General features: G+C 43.8%; 1 protein-coding gene across 3 annotated transcripts in view; it reads left to right on the top strand.

The window, feature by feature from the left end:
• NBAS (NBAS subunit of NRZ tethering complex) overlaps window positions 1–14127 on the top strand; it is a 498058-nt gene extending 483931 nt beyond the window's left edge. For all 3 annotated transcript variants that reach the window (XM_075269168.1, XM_075269167.1, XM_075269169.1), the window contains one exon: window positions 12648–14127. In XM_075269168.1, coding sequence (XP_075125269.1) covers window positions 12648–12923 — 276 coding nt within the window. In that variant the 3' untranslated portion in view covers window positions 12924–14127. The remainder of the gene's footprint in view (window positions 1–12647) is intronic.
• Window positions 14128–16857: the final 2730 nt, after the last annotated feature.

The following is a 16857-nucleotide window of genomic DNA, read 5'->3' as shown; positions in this document are numbered from 1 at the left end:
CAGCATTGGGGGCGGGCCCGAGCATTCAAACAGCACTGAGGGCGTTCCCAATGCTGCCAGAGAACTCTCCAGCACTGCCTCCTTCTTCGTCTGGAACAAGGTCTTCACCACATCTTCTTCCCAAAGATGTCTTCTAACTTCTGGGGTAAACCCAACTGAGCATACTCGCAGCCACAAGAAAAATGGCCGCTTACACAGTATTGGAAGCAGCCATTTTCTCGTGGCCGGTGGGCATGCGCAGTCAGATTGCCCTAGGCCCGAGGCCTAGAAGTTAGAAGACACCGCCGGAAGAAGACACGTGAAGACCTCGTTCCAGACGAAGATGGAGGCGACGCTGGAGAGTTCTCTGGCAGCATTGGGGGCGCCCCCAGTGCTGCAAGAGAACTCATTTACATACCGACAAAAACCGGGATTTTAGGTGAACGGCGGCGCAGAGAAGACAACAAAAGGTAGGAGAAGAATAGCCTTTCTTAAGGCTATTCCGACGTGTTAGGAAAAAAAAGGGTTTGAAAGATAGGATCCCTTTAAGGGAAGATGCTCAGCTCATCTCAGCAAATCCCAACCCAGTATATCAGGCATATCAATATAGAGTATATATAGAGTCCACTGCTGTCATATCTTAAAGGATGATGGCAATGGACATTAACCGTGCTAGAATAATAGACATAGATTTAATCTTATTTGGGGGCGGAGCCTGACCGTCAAGGTGGATGGACTACTGAGCCTGTAGCTCCGTCTGTGACAGTGCCAAAACCCGGGTCCTACAAAAGCTTACCCTCCAAGGATGGGAAAGAATGGAAGGGACAGGTCTGGGGAACCCCCGTTAATAAGCAGCTCCCCTCAGAAGTTCACAAATTCTTCAGAAAAAAGATGCAGCACTCGCCAGCAATGGCGCGCAAGATGGCGCCAGCCGACATGAGAGCTGAAGATGCATTAGACGACTCGGACGCCGAAAGCATGGCGAGCCAAGATAGGGGAGATGCTGCTGCCCTGCCAATTTCAAGGGCTTATCTTAAGAAGGCATTGGCACAAGCCTTAGCGCCGGTTCTAGCTGAAATCAGCGAAATGAGAGCGGACATGAACCGTACAGACAGAAGAGTTGAGAGGCTGGAAGACACATCTTCTTCCATAGCAGAGCACGCTACCTCTTCAACCCAGTTTCTATCACTCCATCATACCCATCTGAACAGAACATATGAACTGATCGAAGATTTAGAAAATAGAAACCGCAGACGCAATATGAGTAGAGATGAGCGAACAGTGTTCTATCGAACACATGTTCGATCGGATATCAGGGTGTTCGCCATATTCGAATCGAATCGAACACCGCGTGGTAAAGTGCGCCAAAATTCGATTCCCCTCCCACCTTCCCTGGCGCCTTTTTTGCACCAATAACAGCGCAGGGGAGGTGGGACAGGAACTACGACACTGGGGGCATTGAAAAAAATTGGAAAAAGTCATTGGCTGCCGAAATCAGGTGACCTCCATTTTAGACGAATAGTGGATTTCAAATCCGGGTCATATGAGAATGTGAACTTTGTGACTATGAGACAGGGATAGCTGTACAGGCAGGGATAGCTAGGGATAACCTTTATTTAGGGGGGAATGTTATTACAAATAACTTTTTGGGGCTCTATCGGGTGTGTAATTGTGATTTTTGTGAGATAAACTTTTTCCCATAGGGATGCATTGGCCAGCGCTGATTGGCCGAATTCCGTACTCTGGCCAATCAGTGCTGGCCAATGCATTCTATTAGCTTGATGAAGCAGAGTCTGCACAAGGGTTCAAGCGCACCCTCGGCTCTGATGTAGCAGAGCTGAGGCGGCACAAGGGTTCAAGCGCACCCTCGGCTCTGATGTAGGAGAGCCGAGGGTACACTTGAACCCTTGTGCACACTCTGCTTCATCAAGCTAATAGAATGCATTGGCCAGCGCTGATTGGCCAATGCATTCTATTAGCCCGATGAAGTAGAGCTGAATGTGTGTGCTAAGCACACACATTCAGCTCTACTTCATCGGGCTAATAGAATGCATTGGCCAGCGCTGATTGGCCAGAGTACGGAATTCGGCCAATCAGCGCTGGCTCTGCTGGAGGAGGCGGAGTCTAAGATCGCTCCACACCAGTCTCCATTCAGGTCCGACCTTAGACTCCGCCTCCTCCAGCAGAGCCAGCGCTGATTGGCCGAATTCCGTACTCTGGCCAATCAGCACTGGCTAATGCATTGTATTGGCGTGATGAAGCAGTGCTGAATGTGTGTGCTTAACACACACATTCAGCTCTACTTCATCGGGCTAATAGAATGCATTGGCCAATCAGCGCTGGCCAATGCATTCTATTAGCGTGAACTGAGTTTGCACAGGGGTTCTAGTGCACCCTCGGCTCTGCTACATCAGATTGCTACATCTGATGTAGCAGTGCCGAGTGTGCATCAGATGTGTAGTTGAGCAAAACTGACTCAGCACTGCTAAGTCTCTGCATTCGCATAGGAATGCATTGGCCAGCCTTCGGCCAATCAGCGCTGGCTCTGCCGGAGGAGGCGGAGTCTAAGGTCGGACCTGAATGGAGACTGGTGTGGAGCGATCTTAGACTCCGCCTCCTCCAGCAGAGCCAGCGCTGATTGGTCGAGTTCCGTACTCTGGCCAATCAGCACTGGCCAATGCATTTCTATGGGGAAAAGTTAGCTTGCGAAAATCGCAAACTGACAGGGATTTCCATGAAATAAAGTGACTTTTATGCCCCCAGACATGCTTCCCCTGCTGTCCCAGTGTCATTCCAGGGTGTTGGTATCATTTCCTGGGGTGTCATAGTGGACTTGGTGACCCTCCAGACACGAATTTGGGTTTCCCCCTTAACGAGTTTATGTTCCCCATAGACTATAATGGGGTTCGAAACCCATTCGAACACTCGAACAGTGAGCGGCTGTTCGAATCGAATTTCGAACCTCGAACATTTTAGTGTTCGCTCATCTCTAAATATGAGACTTAAAGGACTACCAGAATCCTACTTACCGGAGACTTTGAGAGACGTCGCCATAACAATCTTCTCTTCACTTCTTGGCCCAGATAGGGCAGCCGCTGTACAGGTTGAAAGAATCCACAGAGCGATGCGGCCTAAGCCGAAGGAAAATGATCCTCCTCGTGATATCATATGTGGTCTCCTCTCAACAGTAGACACCACAGCGATACTAGCAGCTGCCAGATTTAATCTTATTTGTCAATGTCCATTCCCAATGGCTCTAATGTAAAAAAAATCACGATGGACACTTACTTCTATCATGTTTGTTAACTTCTGTAACAGAAGAAAAAGTCTTCTTCTTTCGTGAGAAAAGTATGGTAAATAACATGATGGAAGAAAGCGTCCATCTTGCTTTTTGGCATGGGGGTGAGTGCAAACGGGTACCTGGTGCAGTAGTGGGCTTTGTCTGCATCTGTCATTTAATGTCTGTTGGTCTCATCCCGGGATGGATGAGAGCAATGGACATTAAATATTGTTAGTGTGAACCTATCCTAATGGGTACAACAGTTTAAAAATAAAAAGGCAGTAAAAATCTGAATAAATGGTCCATTTTTCGTGTTCATTTTTCATCCATCTCACAGCGATTTTTAACTTCTGTTTTCATCCATCTTAATGAACCTTAAGATAAAATTGGTCTTTTTTTTTTTTTTTTTTACCTTCCCGCTGATTTATTTTTTAATGACCACTCACACGGATACAAATCCACTTTGATGGACATGAAAATCGGAAATCTGTGTGTGTAAAAAATGGCTGTGTTTGTCAATATCAGAAACAGTAGACACGCAGTTGTACCATCATGTGAATAAGGCCTAACTGGATTTCTTTGGCAAAATAAGCTATTTGTCTATAATGAAACGACATGAGTTGTTTGATGACCCTGTCGTGCTCTATAAAGCAGTATGGCAGATTGGGGTGAATCAAAAATTTTGACCGATTCGTTTTAATATCATATCATGGAAAGTCACCTCACTAGAGGATCTGTAAATGGGATGATTGAGATTTACACAGACAGCCAGTGGTGTAACTAAGAATGGCGGGGCCCTGTGGCGAACTATTGACATGGTCTGAAAAGACCCCAGAGTATAATAATCGGAGACCGAGAGGGAATACCAGCATAACAAAATACTGTTACTTACCTATCCCTGGCCCCACTGCACTCCTCGGTGGTGTCGGCCATCTTCAATGACATACAGGGCGTCACATGACTCGGGACGCAAGGCCCGGTCTTGTGACATCAGGGACATCACACAAGTAGGCCCGAAGCCTGTGTGGAACTCGGGCAGGTAAGTAACAGTGTTTTTCATGTTCTCTTACCTCTCCCAGGCCTCCGATCATTATAATCAGGGTCTGAAAAGATCCCAGAGTATAATAATAGTGTTTGTGAGGCCCGCGGCATCACTTACCGATCTCAGCCCCTGCCAGGATCTATAAGTGAATAGGGCCCTTACCGACTGCAGTAACTCCAGCCAGTAACGGCCTATTAAGAAAAAAAAATACAGTGGTAGAAGCTGTCGTCGGGCCCCTAATGTCCTGGGCCCTGTACCAGCTGCTACCCTGGTAGTTACACCCCTGCAGACAGCTTTGTGACTGAAAGTAGGCCAAGTTGGAGCTAAAAAATGTTCAAATCGCTCGAAATCTAAAAAAATACAGTCCAACGTGGATGTGTTCTTAGAAAACACCTGTCCTAAGAGCATTGAAAAGAATTATCCTCAAATGTCTGATGGCAATCTGTATAAAAACAAAGAGCTCCTCCACTAGAGCTTGGTGATACCTGAAGATATTCTGGAGCTTCTTATGGTTATTCCAAGCAGCGAACCCACAACTTCACGCAAGTCTACTGAAATATGAAATTGGAACCTGACACTCGTACCATGGAGGTTGTGTACTATTAATGTGACGCCCCAATGCTCTTCTTCCACCTCGCGTCTTCAGTACACATGGTGGAATCTCCTCCCAAGCTTAGAACAATATCCTGTTTGGATTTCATGCATGTCTACAAGAATGAAGGCAGCCATCTGTAGATCCATGTATTGTATGTATACATTTGCATATGTATAGATATTCCAAGCCTGTTTCTCTCCATTTGCACATTGCACTTGTCATCGCTGCCTAGTGTGCCATGTAATTTTTGAAGATCTGCCTTCGTTTGCACGTCTCAGGACACTGATGTATCTGAAAGATGTGAGGGAAATCACCGTTTGCCGCTGTATGCTTACAGATCCATAAAATCCACATTTATTTATAACTTGTGCTTGTTTTAGATTGTAATTCAGAAACCTCGGTAGAAACCTTCAGTCATGTAAGACAGAGACTTTATCCCAAACGTATTTCAACTGACTCAACTGTTCCACCAGAACGGTTCATCTTGTTTTCTGCCTCACTTCCACATATATTCTTCCTAACCTTTTACTGTGCAAGATTTTGGAGAAATCTTAGAAAATTTCTTTATATTAAGTTGGCCTGATATTTCGAGGCCAATGGGGAGCTATAAAAAGCTCCTGATCCATCCGTGATTGATTCTTCTCTCTTCTCATTGACCTGGAAAACACAAGAGATGATGTCTCGTTGAACATAGACATGTGGCCAACTTTAGATAGACGACAACTTCCAGGACACGTTTTTCTGGGTTTCGGCCATTTACTAATATTTTTATGAATATAATTTTTTGGGTTCAGTCATTTACTAAGATTTTAATAACTATAATTTTGGGGGATTTGGCCATTTACCACTATTTTTATAAATATTATTGTTGCGGGTTCAGCCACTTTTTTATAAAAAAAAAAAATTTGGTTCAGCCACTTAGTAATATTTTTATAAATATAATTTTTGGGGATTTGGATATTTAGTCTTATCCTACTAATCCTACTAATATTATAGATGTGAAGGTTTGTAGGTTTGGATGTTTGTTCCTCAATCACGCAAAAATGGATGAATGGATTTGAGGGAAATTTAACACATAGTTTTTAACCTCGATTAACACAGGCTACTTTTTATCCCGGTAAATGACATGGCTTCACGGCTGTTATGAATTTATGTTCACATTCTATATTACACTGCTCCTGCAGCAGCTTATCTCAGGTTCCAGGTCTGTTATCTCTCTGTGTATACGCACGTTAACCCTTAGTGGAATGTGTACACACATTTGCACATTATCTGATCTGCTCCAGGCAGCTCAGACAAACTGACATGGGCAAGCACCTTTAATCCAAGTTGGCAGTTTGCTAATTTTAAACATGCCTGAAAAAAGAAAATCTAATTTGTCACAAACAACAAGAGCTATGAAGGAAGCCACAAGTCACAGAGTTCTCCTCAAGCGGAGCTAAGGGGGATCATTGACGCCAACGACACACTCATTATATGCCATTATACGTATTTAGTTGCATAGAAATCATTCTCCGCCTTTCCTGAATTAGAGGATCTTTACAACTTTTGTAGTCAGAGTTTGATCACAAAAAAATAGAGGATTCCATGTCTATAGTTAGGCTTACTATCTTACAGCCCTGAAAATTACACCTTAAATCAAGTTCCCCAGCCATTCTAGTTCCAATGACTTCTGGATCTTTTGCTGGCCTTTAGACCAAGGATGGTCTAAAGGTTGGTTGGACCAATGGTTCGATACAAACCTGTGACTGCCGCAGCCAGTTACTATCCATAGTAGTGTCCTGATACAGCCAGTGATTCCCTGCAGCAGTCAAAAGGGAACAGGGGAGACTTAGGAAACATCTGAATTGAAGTGGCGGGGGATCGGTGAGGTGAGTTAAATTTTTCTAAGCTTTTTCAGAACATTATTTTTGTGGCTGACAACCCCCCTTACTTGCTTCATAACCCCAGGAACATAATCTGTCCTTCACAATGTTGATAGCTTCTACCTTTTATGTTGCCGACTATAAATATTTTATCTAAGGAAGAGCAGCATCTGTCTTCCTTATTTTTTCCATCAGATTTTCTTAGTTTTTTTGATGGTTGTGATAGCATAGCATGACGTACCGTACTATCCAATAAAAAATGGACACTTGATGAAAACCTGCTGGACCCATTTAAAGTCAATGGGTAGGAAAAAATAGATCCTGACAGTTCATTACTGATCTGTCATATCTATCGGGGATCCTGGACGTAACGTTTCCATTTCACATACTAAATAAGCAATGACCAAATTGTCCATGTCACTTTGAAGTAATAAAGTTATCCGTTTTCCCCAACCCTATAGCATTTTTTTGATCATAGGAATTGTAAAACTAGGAAAAGAAAAGATCAAATTATATTCTATGTTACCTCGCCTGTACCGATCATAACCACAGCCTTGTGTACTTGGTGGTGGTGGCCGTAAATATCCAAAGATGTTCCCGCTATACTAATGCCATAAAACTCTGCTAATAATAAGTATCACTGAATTATACAGAGCTTGCCTCTTAAATTACTGTGTCCGGAAGAGTTATTATACCTGTGGGAGGCCTTTTCATTCTCAGCCCACGCGTTTCAAGTCCAGAATCCAAAGCAAGCTTCAACAGCAAAAGTTTCAAGCATGTAAAATTCATTAAATTTACCATAAATGAAAAAATAAGTTAAGAAGAGATAAAGAAAATGTTGTCAACCTGTGATTTAAGAGGTTTTTTTTTTTTTGGAAAATTTGCATGTTATTAAAATAGCACTTTCGAAACATTTGCAAACAAAAGACATTAACAATCTAATATCGGGAACCCTTAGGAGTTTGTGAAGGGATTAATCCGTTTTTGGAAACAAATGGTAATTACCAGGCTTATTTATTTCCTTACAATATCCTGCGAGAGACGGAGGCAAATGACAAAGGCTTTTGAGAGCACCTTGGGGTACAATTCCTATATGTTAAGCCACCAAACAGTCATTTTCCTAATGTTTTTCCTTTCAACCTCGGATGATAAAGTAGGGCAGCGAGCGAGTTGTGCACATTAGAAAAAACCACGACGCCTGAAGACATCACTAAAAATAGACGACTCGACTGAATGGTGACTGCGGGGCTTTGAACTAAGTTCAAATACAGAGATTAATGTTAATAGATACAGGTAGGTCCCGCTGTTAATACTCGGATCTCAATCCTTCTGAATACGTTACGTAAGCCCTAGTGGGGATTCGCCGGTGATTTGACGACAAATACAGATCCATTATATAACACCTTGTCTTAAACGCTTGTCCTCACCTACCTTTCCTATTGCGTCAGTGTGTCCAAAGATGTGTGATGTGAGATGACCAGCTTTTTGAAAAACATGAATTCTCAATACTCTGTCACAAGTTATCTATTCTATATCTTTATGTATGGCTACCCTGTGGTTGTACTGTATTTTCAGCCAAGAGTTTTGCTATCCGGTTGTGATGTTGTATTGAATTTGGTTTATGTGAAATTGTCATACAATGTTAAGTCCGGGATCTTGCCGGCGGGGGAACAAGAGGGAGTTTTTCCACTTTATAGCAAATTTGGTCTCTACCATTAACAAAGAGGTCTTTTTATGCCTTGCTCTGGATCAGCTTTGGTTAGTAGGTGTAAAATGTTTGGACTTGATGGACTTAGACCTGTTTTCAACCGAAGTATCTTGAAGAGAAAAATATAACAGGTTATGGACTCTAGATTTTAAGCACACGATGATCCAGATTGGAGTCGGGAAGGAATTTTTTTCCTCTGAAATCTGGCAATTGGCATGGGCCTCTTGGGGTTTTTGCCTTCCCCTGGATCAACACTGTAGGGATTGTAGGGTTATAGGTTGGACTTGATGGACTAATGTCTTTATCCAACCTCATCTACTATGTAACTAAGTATGTAACTGTAATAGTTAAGACCACAACCAGATAAGATAAGATATTCCTTTAATAGTCCCACAATGGGGAAATTTCAGTGATAGTTTCATAGATGGTACAGTAGTATATAACAAGAGAGAAAACACATACAAGCTCATGGCAGATAGAGAAATCCTAGGAATTATAGCAACTAAAACGAAAGAAACACAGACACACTGCAGGATCATTTAGTTCTCTGTGCGGAGTGATGTTAATAATACAGCCGAATGTGGTTGGAGGACACGAGGAGGGGGGGTCACAGCATGTAGATATAACAGGCAAAAAAAACATTTTTGCAGAGGTGGGGGACATATGCAGCTATCATGATAACATGTGGTAGTTCTTTGGTACGTAGTGAGATCTCCTGCTCACAGCTGATAGTTTGGTATCTTGCATCAGCACTATTGTCCATTAATCACAAAAAAATGCCCCAAATGTCCTTCATCACAAGCCCTCCTCCTCCTTACCACTGTGTTCTACTTCCCCAAAGAAGTCTGAAGCCATCCAGGTATACATGGTGCTGTTCTCTTGCCAAGCTTCCATAGCTCCTGGGGTAGGTGGGTGATGGTAGGTTTCCAGGCTGTAGCAGAGTCCCACGTGTCCACAGTAATAGAAAGAAATACCAGTCAGCTGTAGGCATCCTCACACATCAGCAATAGACGCCAAAAATCATCTCCTTGAGCGAAGAAGTCCGCACTTCCATGTAGGTTTCCTCCATGCCGCATGGTGTCCTGGGGGGATGGTAATAGGCACATGTGTAGACAAAGGAAACCAGTTGAACCAGGTCTTGAGTCCATGCTTTACAATAGAAACAAAAGGAACAAAACACTCCACAGGGTCTTCCATTCGATTTATAGTTGCTAATTCATAGTGCTAGTTTTCTTGGTTACAGGATTTTTTAAGATACAGAGAAAAAGAGTGAGAAAGGAAAGATAAGGTTACTCCCAGCTTGGAGCCCTGTATCGAGGCAGCCACTAAGGGCTTAGATGTGAGCTAAGGTACATGTGGCCACAACTGTATATGGCAGCATTGTTGTCTGCTGTCCAAGGCTTCAAAGCAAATGAAGGACATCCTCTGCCCTGTGGGTTGTCTCTAAGATCTTTCTTTACATGCCCCAAAAACATGCTGGTGGGACAAATGGCCCTAATGTGTGAAGGAATTAGATTGTGAACCCCAGTAGATGACTAGGGCTGATTGAAAGGGTGATGATTAGAGATGAGCGAACAGTGTTCTATCGAACACATGTTCGATCGGATATCAGGGTGTTCGCCATGTTCGAATCGAATCGAACACCGCGTGGTAAAGTGCGCCAAAATTCGATTCCCCTCCCACCTTCCCTGGCGCCTTTTTTGCACCAGTAACAGCGCAGGGGAGGTGGGACAGGAACTACGACACCGGGGGCATTGAAAAAAATTGGAAAAAGTCATTGGCTGCCGAAATCAGGTGACCTCCATTTTAGACGAATAGTGGATTTCAAATCCGGGTCATATGAGAATGTGAACTTTGTGACTATGAGACAGGGATAGCTGTACAGGCAGGGATAGCTAGGGATAACCTTTATTTAGGGGGGAATGTTATTAAAAATAACTTTTTGGGGCTCTATCGGGTGTGTAATTGTGATTTTTGTGAGATAAACTTTTTCCCATAGGGATGCATTGGCCAGCGCTGATTGGCCGAATTCCGTACTCTGGCCAATCAGTGCTGGCCAATGCATTCTATTAGCTTGATGAAGCAGAGTGTGCACAAGGGTTCAAGCGCACCCTCGGCTCTGATGTAGCAGAGCTGAGACTGCACAAGGGTTCAAGCGCACCCTCGGCTCTGATGTAGGAGAGCCGAGGGTGCACTTGAACCCTTGTGCACCCTCGGCTCTGCTACATCAGAGCCGAGGGTGCGCTTGAACCCTTGTGCACACTCTGCTTCATCAAGCTAATAGAATGCATTGGCCAGCGCTGATTGGCCAATGCATTCTATTAGCCCGATGAAGTAGAGCTGAATGTGTGTGCTAAGCACACACATTCAGCTCTACTTCATCGGGCTAATAGAATGCATTGGCCAGCGCTGATTGGCCAGAGTACGGAATTCGGCCAATCAGCGCTGGCTCTGCTGGAGGAGGCGGAGTCTAAGATCGCTCCACACCAGTCTCCATTCAGGTCCGACCTTAGACTCCGCCTCCTCCAGCAGAGCCAGCGCTGATTGGCCGAATTCCGTACTCTGGCCAATCAGCACTGGCTAATGCATTGTATTGGCGTGATGAAGCAGTGCTGAATGAGTGTACTTAGCACACACATTCAGCTCTACTTCATCGGGCTAATAGAATGCATTGGCCAATCAGCGCTGGCCAATGCATTCTATTAGCGTGAACTGAGTTTGCACAGGGGTTCTAGTGCACCCTCGGCTCTGCTACATCAGATTGCTACATCTGATGTAGCAGTGCCGAGTGTGCATCAGATGTGTAGTTGAGCAAAACTGACTCAGCACTGCTAAGTCTCTGCATTCGCATAGGAATGCATTGGCCAGCCTTCGGCCAATCAGCGCTGGCTCTGCCGGAGGAGGCGGAGTCTAAGGTCGTACCTGAATGGAGACTGGTGTGGAGCGATCTTAGACTCCGCCTCCTCCAGCAGAGCCAGCGCTGATTGGTCGAGTTCCGTACTCTGGCCAATCAGCACTGGCCAATGCATTTCTATGGGGAAAAGTTAGCTTGCGAAAATCGCAAACTGACAGGGATTTCCATGAAATAAAGTGACTTTTATGCCCCCAGACATGCTTCCCCTGCTGTCCCAGTGTCATTCCAGGGTGTTGGTATCATTTCCTGGGGTGTCATAGTGGACTTGGTGACCCTCCAGACACGAATTTGGGTTTCCCCCTTAACGAGTTTATGTTCCCCATAGACTATAATGGGGTTCGAAACCCATTCGAACACTCGAACAGTGAGCGGCTGTTCGAATCGAATTTCGAACCTCGAACATTTTAGTGTTCGCTCATCTCTAGTGATGATCTCCAATGACAATATTTCTATTTTGTTAACTTCATGTTCTGGTTGGCTGTCTAGTAGCATCGCTCGGCGGTACTTTTCATGTACTTCTGGTGACCGTGTGCCGGGAGGGGCTACTCCTATGGACACCAGGAGTAGAAGCTTCTGTCGCCATCACAAAATGATTCACCAGTTTTACTCAGTGCTCTGACTTATGTAAGATTTGTTTTGTCTGAATTTGCTTATTTTTCCCTAATTTTTGGTTGATATTACCTTGACATTTAGCAGTATCGGACTGGCCCACTAGAGTACCACAGGATCCTCTGGTGGGCCCAGGCTCAATATTAGTCCAGTAGAAGACAGCCACATTTGACTGGTACTATGGTCCATGATACTTGGGTTTGTTGGATGTTGGACTCAAGCCCTACACTGCACGTAGTCCTGCGGTGGTTGAAAAAAATATCTAAATTTGACAAATATTACTGGGGGTTTTTTTAGTTATTTTCTTTGGTAGAAACTTGAAGCAAGGCCCGAGTTTGATGCGTTATATGAAACCCCGTGTAGACTTAATATGCATAGCGCCTGTGAAGCAATTTACATATAGTGCTTGTTTTTTCTGTAATTTGGTTATTTTTACCATGTTATCTGCCTGCTCGGTTACATTTTAGCAATGGGATGCTCTTACTCACAAGAGGAGATGAGATTTGTGACTATAAATAACTCACTTTTGTTCCTGGGCTTTGTTTCGTTCCTTTCAGAAGATCGTGCTACACAAAGCAGAAAATGTACAGTCTTCCATTTTCACTTGCCTTTATTTTTTATTATGTTTTTTTTTCTTTCTTTTTTTATTTTGCAGGTCACTGACTCAAATTGTGACTCTGAAATCCTCTCTCTGCTTCTGGATGCCAAGTTGCTTGTAAAGTGCATTGGCACCATCTACTACCCACACATGGTTAACCATTTACTGGCCGCACCTGAGGATGCCAAGTGGAACGTCGAAGAGATAGCGAAGGAGCTTCATGATTCTGGATACAAAGCCGAAGCAGGGTCTCTGCTGATGTCTTACAGAGGAACACACCCCGCTCTCCGAACCTTTACCTCCGCTTTCTCTAGTCTTAAAAGATGGCTGTAGAGAATGAAATACAATGAATGGTATGATGTGATGCATCAAATGACCTCAGGATAGTGAACATTAATCCTTATACTGACCTTTTAGTTATTTAACATGACGTTTCATAACTGGATTCACCATTTTTTTTAATTATGACTCATTATGTGTATCTCTTTGGTGGGTATCTGGAATTTCTAAGACTCAACTTGCCTGTTATTCACATCTAGTAAGATTCTTCTCCCAAAAATGAAATCCCCTTCACCGTCCTTATATAGTTAATAACAACTTTCATGAGCAGTGGATCTTATCCTAAAAAAAATAGTAAGCTGAATTGGAAAATTTCTGACTTTCAATCAGTATATTTTAAAATGTGAGATAAGTACTGTCAGAACTCATAGAGAAAACCTGCGAGTCCTGCTTCCGCCAACTACTCATAAAGAAAGGTGGTGAGTCCTGCTTCCCCCGAATACTCATAAAGAAAGCCTGTGAGTCCTGATTCCCCCGAATACTCATAAAGAAAGCCTGTGAGTCCTGATTCCCCCGAATACTCATAGAGAAAGCCTGTGAGTCCTGATTCCCCCGAATACTCATAGAGAAAGCCTGTGAGTTCTGCTACCCCCGACTACTCATAAAGAAAGCCTGTGAGTTCTGCTACCCCCGACTACTCATAAAGAAAGCCTGTGAGTCCTGATTCCCCCGAATACTCATAGAGAAAGCCTGTGAGTCCTGATTCCCCCGAATACTCATAGAGAAAGCCTGTGAGTTCTGCTACCCACGAATACTCATAGAGAAAGGTGGTGAGTCCTGCATCCACACCCACTCATAGAGTAAGCCTGTGATTCGTGCTTCCCCGCCCATGCATAGAAAAAGCCTGTGAGTTCTGCTTCCCTGTCCACTTATAGGGAAAACCTTTGAGTCCTGCTTCCCCTGACCTCTCTATGGGAAAGCCTGAGAGTCCTGCTCAATCATAGAGAAAGCCTGCGAGTCCTGCTTCTCCTAAGAGAAAGCCTGCGAGTCCTGCTTCTACTAAGGGGCAGCCTGAGAGTCCTGTTCATGCATAGAGAGAGCCTGTGAGTCCTTCTTTCTCTGCCCACATATAGTGACTGAGCTCTCTAACTACATACACACAGGCATTGAGGATTGAGGGGAACTGTCAATCACTGTATGATAGCAGAGAGACAGGACTCCAAGACTTTCTTTATGATAGGGGGGTGCAGCAGGACTCACAGGCTTTCTTTATGATGGGGGGGGGGGTGCAGCAGGACTCACAGGCTTTCTTTATGATAGGGTGGGGGGGTGCAGCAGGACTCACAGGCTTTCTTTATGATGGGGAGGGGGGGTGCAGCAGGACTCACAGGCTTTCTTTATGATGGGGGGGGTGCAGCAGGACTCACAGGCTTTCTTTATGATGGGGAGGGGGGGTGCAGCAGGACTCACAGGCTTTCTTTATGATGGGGAGGGGGGGTGCAGCAGGACTCACAGGCTTTCTTTATGATGGGGAGGGGGGGTGCAGCAGGACTCACAGGCTTTCTTTATGATGGGGGGGGGTGCAGCAGGACTCACAGGCTTTCTCAGAATCCTGACAACTTGTTAATATTAAATCTAATAATGGAAAACTAAATATCACCAAGCACAGCATCTCCCATCTCTTCTATATTGTTCACAGGTAGGAAATATTAGGAGACTTGACACAAAATCTAAAGACCTAATATCTAAATCTTCAGCAGTGTATCAGGGTGTAATGTTACAGCCAGTGACAAATGATCTATCACTATATCCTATATGTTTCTAATATTTTAGAATAGCGTTATGGATTGTTTTTGACAATTGATTCTTTGTCATGAGCTTTACATTACACTCTATTCTTAAGTAAGAGGTTATAGTAATAATGGCTGCTACAGTGGGATAGGCTCTTGTATCATGTGCAGTAATATTTGTGGGCTCCCCATGGCTCCTGGGACCTCCTCTATACCACCTTAAGTTACGCTCCTGCACCAGTCCAAAAAAAAACATGAGTGATGGCCTAGGACTTCCTATACCCAGAGTCAGTTGGTGGTACGTAAGAGGGGGACATAGTTCATAGCAGTTGTCATCCTGACAATTGGATGTTGGTATCATGTCCCAGCTGGGTATATGGCCCTGGTGACTATGCTGAGACAACCTTTTCATCCGCAAGTGTTGTTTTCTTGGTAGCAACACAAAACTTGCAGAACATGTGAACTTTTAGCAGCCATAGTATTATTGAAATGTTGATCTACATTGGGGTAGGCAACCTTCACCACCAGAGATGGAAGAACCTTGTGATATTGTTGCAAATATTCACAAGGTTCATCCGCTTGTTAATGTCAAAAACTGAAGTGCTATTATTATTACACTCCGGGTTCTCTTCAGCCCGAAGAGTACAAAAAGTGGAGGATGAGCGGTGCGGAAACATAATAAGCACTTGTACTCAACTCTCCTGGGCGAATCTGGTAATTCTTCAAGGTCATCTTCCAACTTCCTGGGAGACTTCATGAAATGTGTTGAGGTCCAGCAGTTACGATGGGGCTCATAGATGTCAGGACACACCACAGGATTACTGAGGCCCAATCGAAGGCCTCAGCCAACCCCGTGGAAAGTGCAGAAGAGCCACGTGCCAACAGATATCACCAAAGTATAGTCCAACCCAGTTTATGTGCCAGATTCCATCTAAGAAACCTTTGTCAGTAGTTATGCGGAGAATGGAGACAAACATGCCAAGTTTTGCCCACGAATATCAGAACGTCAATGTGAATAGAGTCAAGGAAAACCTATTAATATTCCCGCCTCGTCCGCTTTCAGTATAGTTTGAAGACTTCTTCTAATGGATTGTAGAAAGCGTTTTATTTGATGTTTGTTTAAGCTGTTATTACATCTGATTATGAGGATTTCTAACTGCATTTGATGTCCTGACTGCGCCTCTACAATACTACCGAGTATAACTATGTCATTTTACTTTGCATATTTATGGCACTAAGCATCTTGCTCGCTTTTTACAGAGAGATGACAAACTGAAAAGCCATATGGATATTTTATGTCGATCCAATAAAAATCTAACAACACAATAAAAATTCAAGGTTTTTTCATTTTTTTAAAGTTTGTGACTATCATAAAAATTGATGAGAAAAAATATGGTAATCTATTGACTGGATGCCTTTATGGGGATGGATGATGGATGGAAACTGTACATTATATTAGGTATTAGGGGTTGTAGATGCTAAAGGGGTGATGATACGATGACCTATTGAAGGATAGGCCATCAATAGTATCTACAAATAAGGACATCATGGCTGGGTATCTGACAAGTCCTAGACCATAGAAATTTGCTGAACCTGAAATGAAAACTAGAGGGTCCGGCCAACATACCTAATGCCACCCCTCACCATAAACGTGAAAGCTGAATCAATGTTATGTTCCCTGTAAAGGTCTCTTCATGGCCCACATGGTCTCCAGACTAATCTCCAGCTATCATTGTGTCCAATATGATAGTGAAACTTTTTGCTGAAGTGGATAGATCTGAGTTCCAGTCTCCATTGTTGGCCTTTTGTGCTCCATAAGAGCCTTTGAGATCAATGTTGTGAGGTCAGTGGAACACCCATAGCTGGACATCTGGCTCATAGCTATTTGGTGCCTTGGGATGTGAGGTCCAATTTCTCTTGAAATACAGAATTGATCACTACGTGCCATTCCTCCAAACATACAGTCCATCTGTGCTAAGGATTGCCTCCACGTACATCTCGCTGTCTTTCCAGTTCATCATTGTTCTCTCAACCAACGGAACACATTGAACATTGCTGACATCTCAGCCTAGACGAATAGAGATCTGCTTGATTGATAAACCGAGGCCTCTAAGTTCAAGGATTCTGGATTCTGTCCTTCTCAGTTTGTGACAGAACGACTGATAATGGATGGATTCAAGCAATTGCCTTTGTGCTAT

This window comes from Leptodactylus fuscus, chromosome 3 (genome assembly GCF_031893055.1).
Source record: "Leptodactylus fuscus isolate aLepFus1 chromosome 3, aLepFus1.hap2, whole genome shotgun sequence".
NCBI classification, from domain to species: domain Eukaryota; kingdom Metazoa; phylum Chordata; class Amphibia; order Anura; family Leptodactylidae; genus Leptodactylus; species Leptodactylus fuscus.
This window is presented reverse-complemented; position numbering and strand designations above follow the sequence as displayed.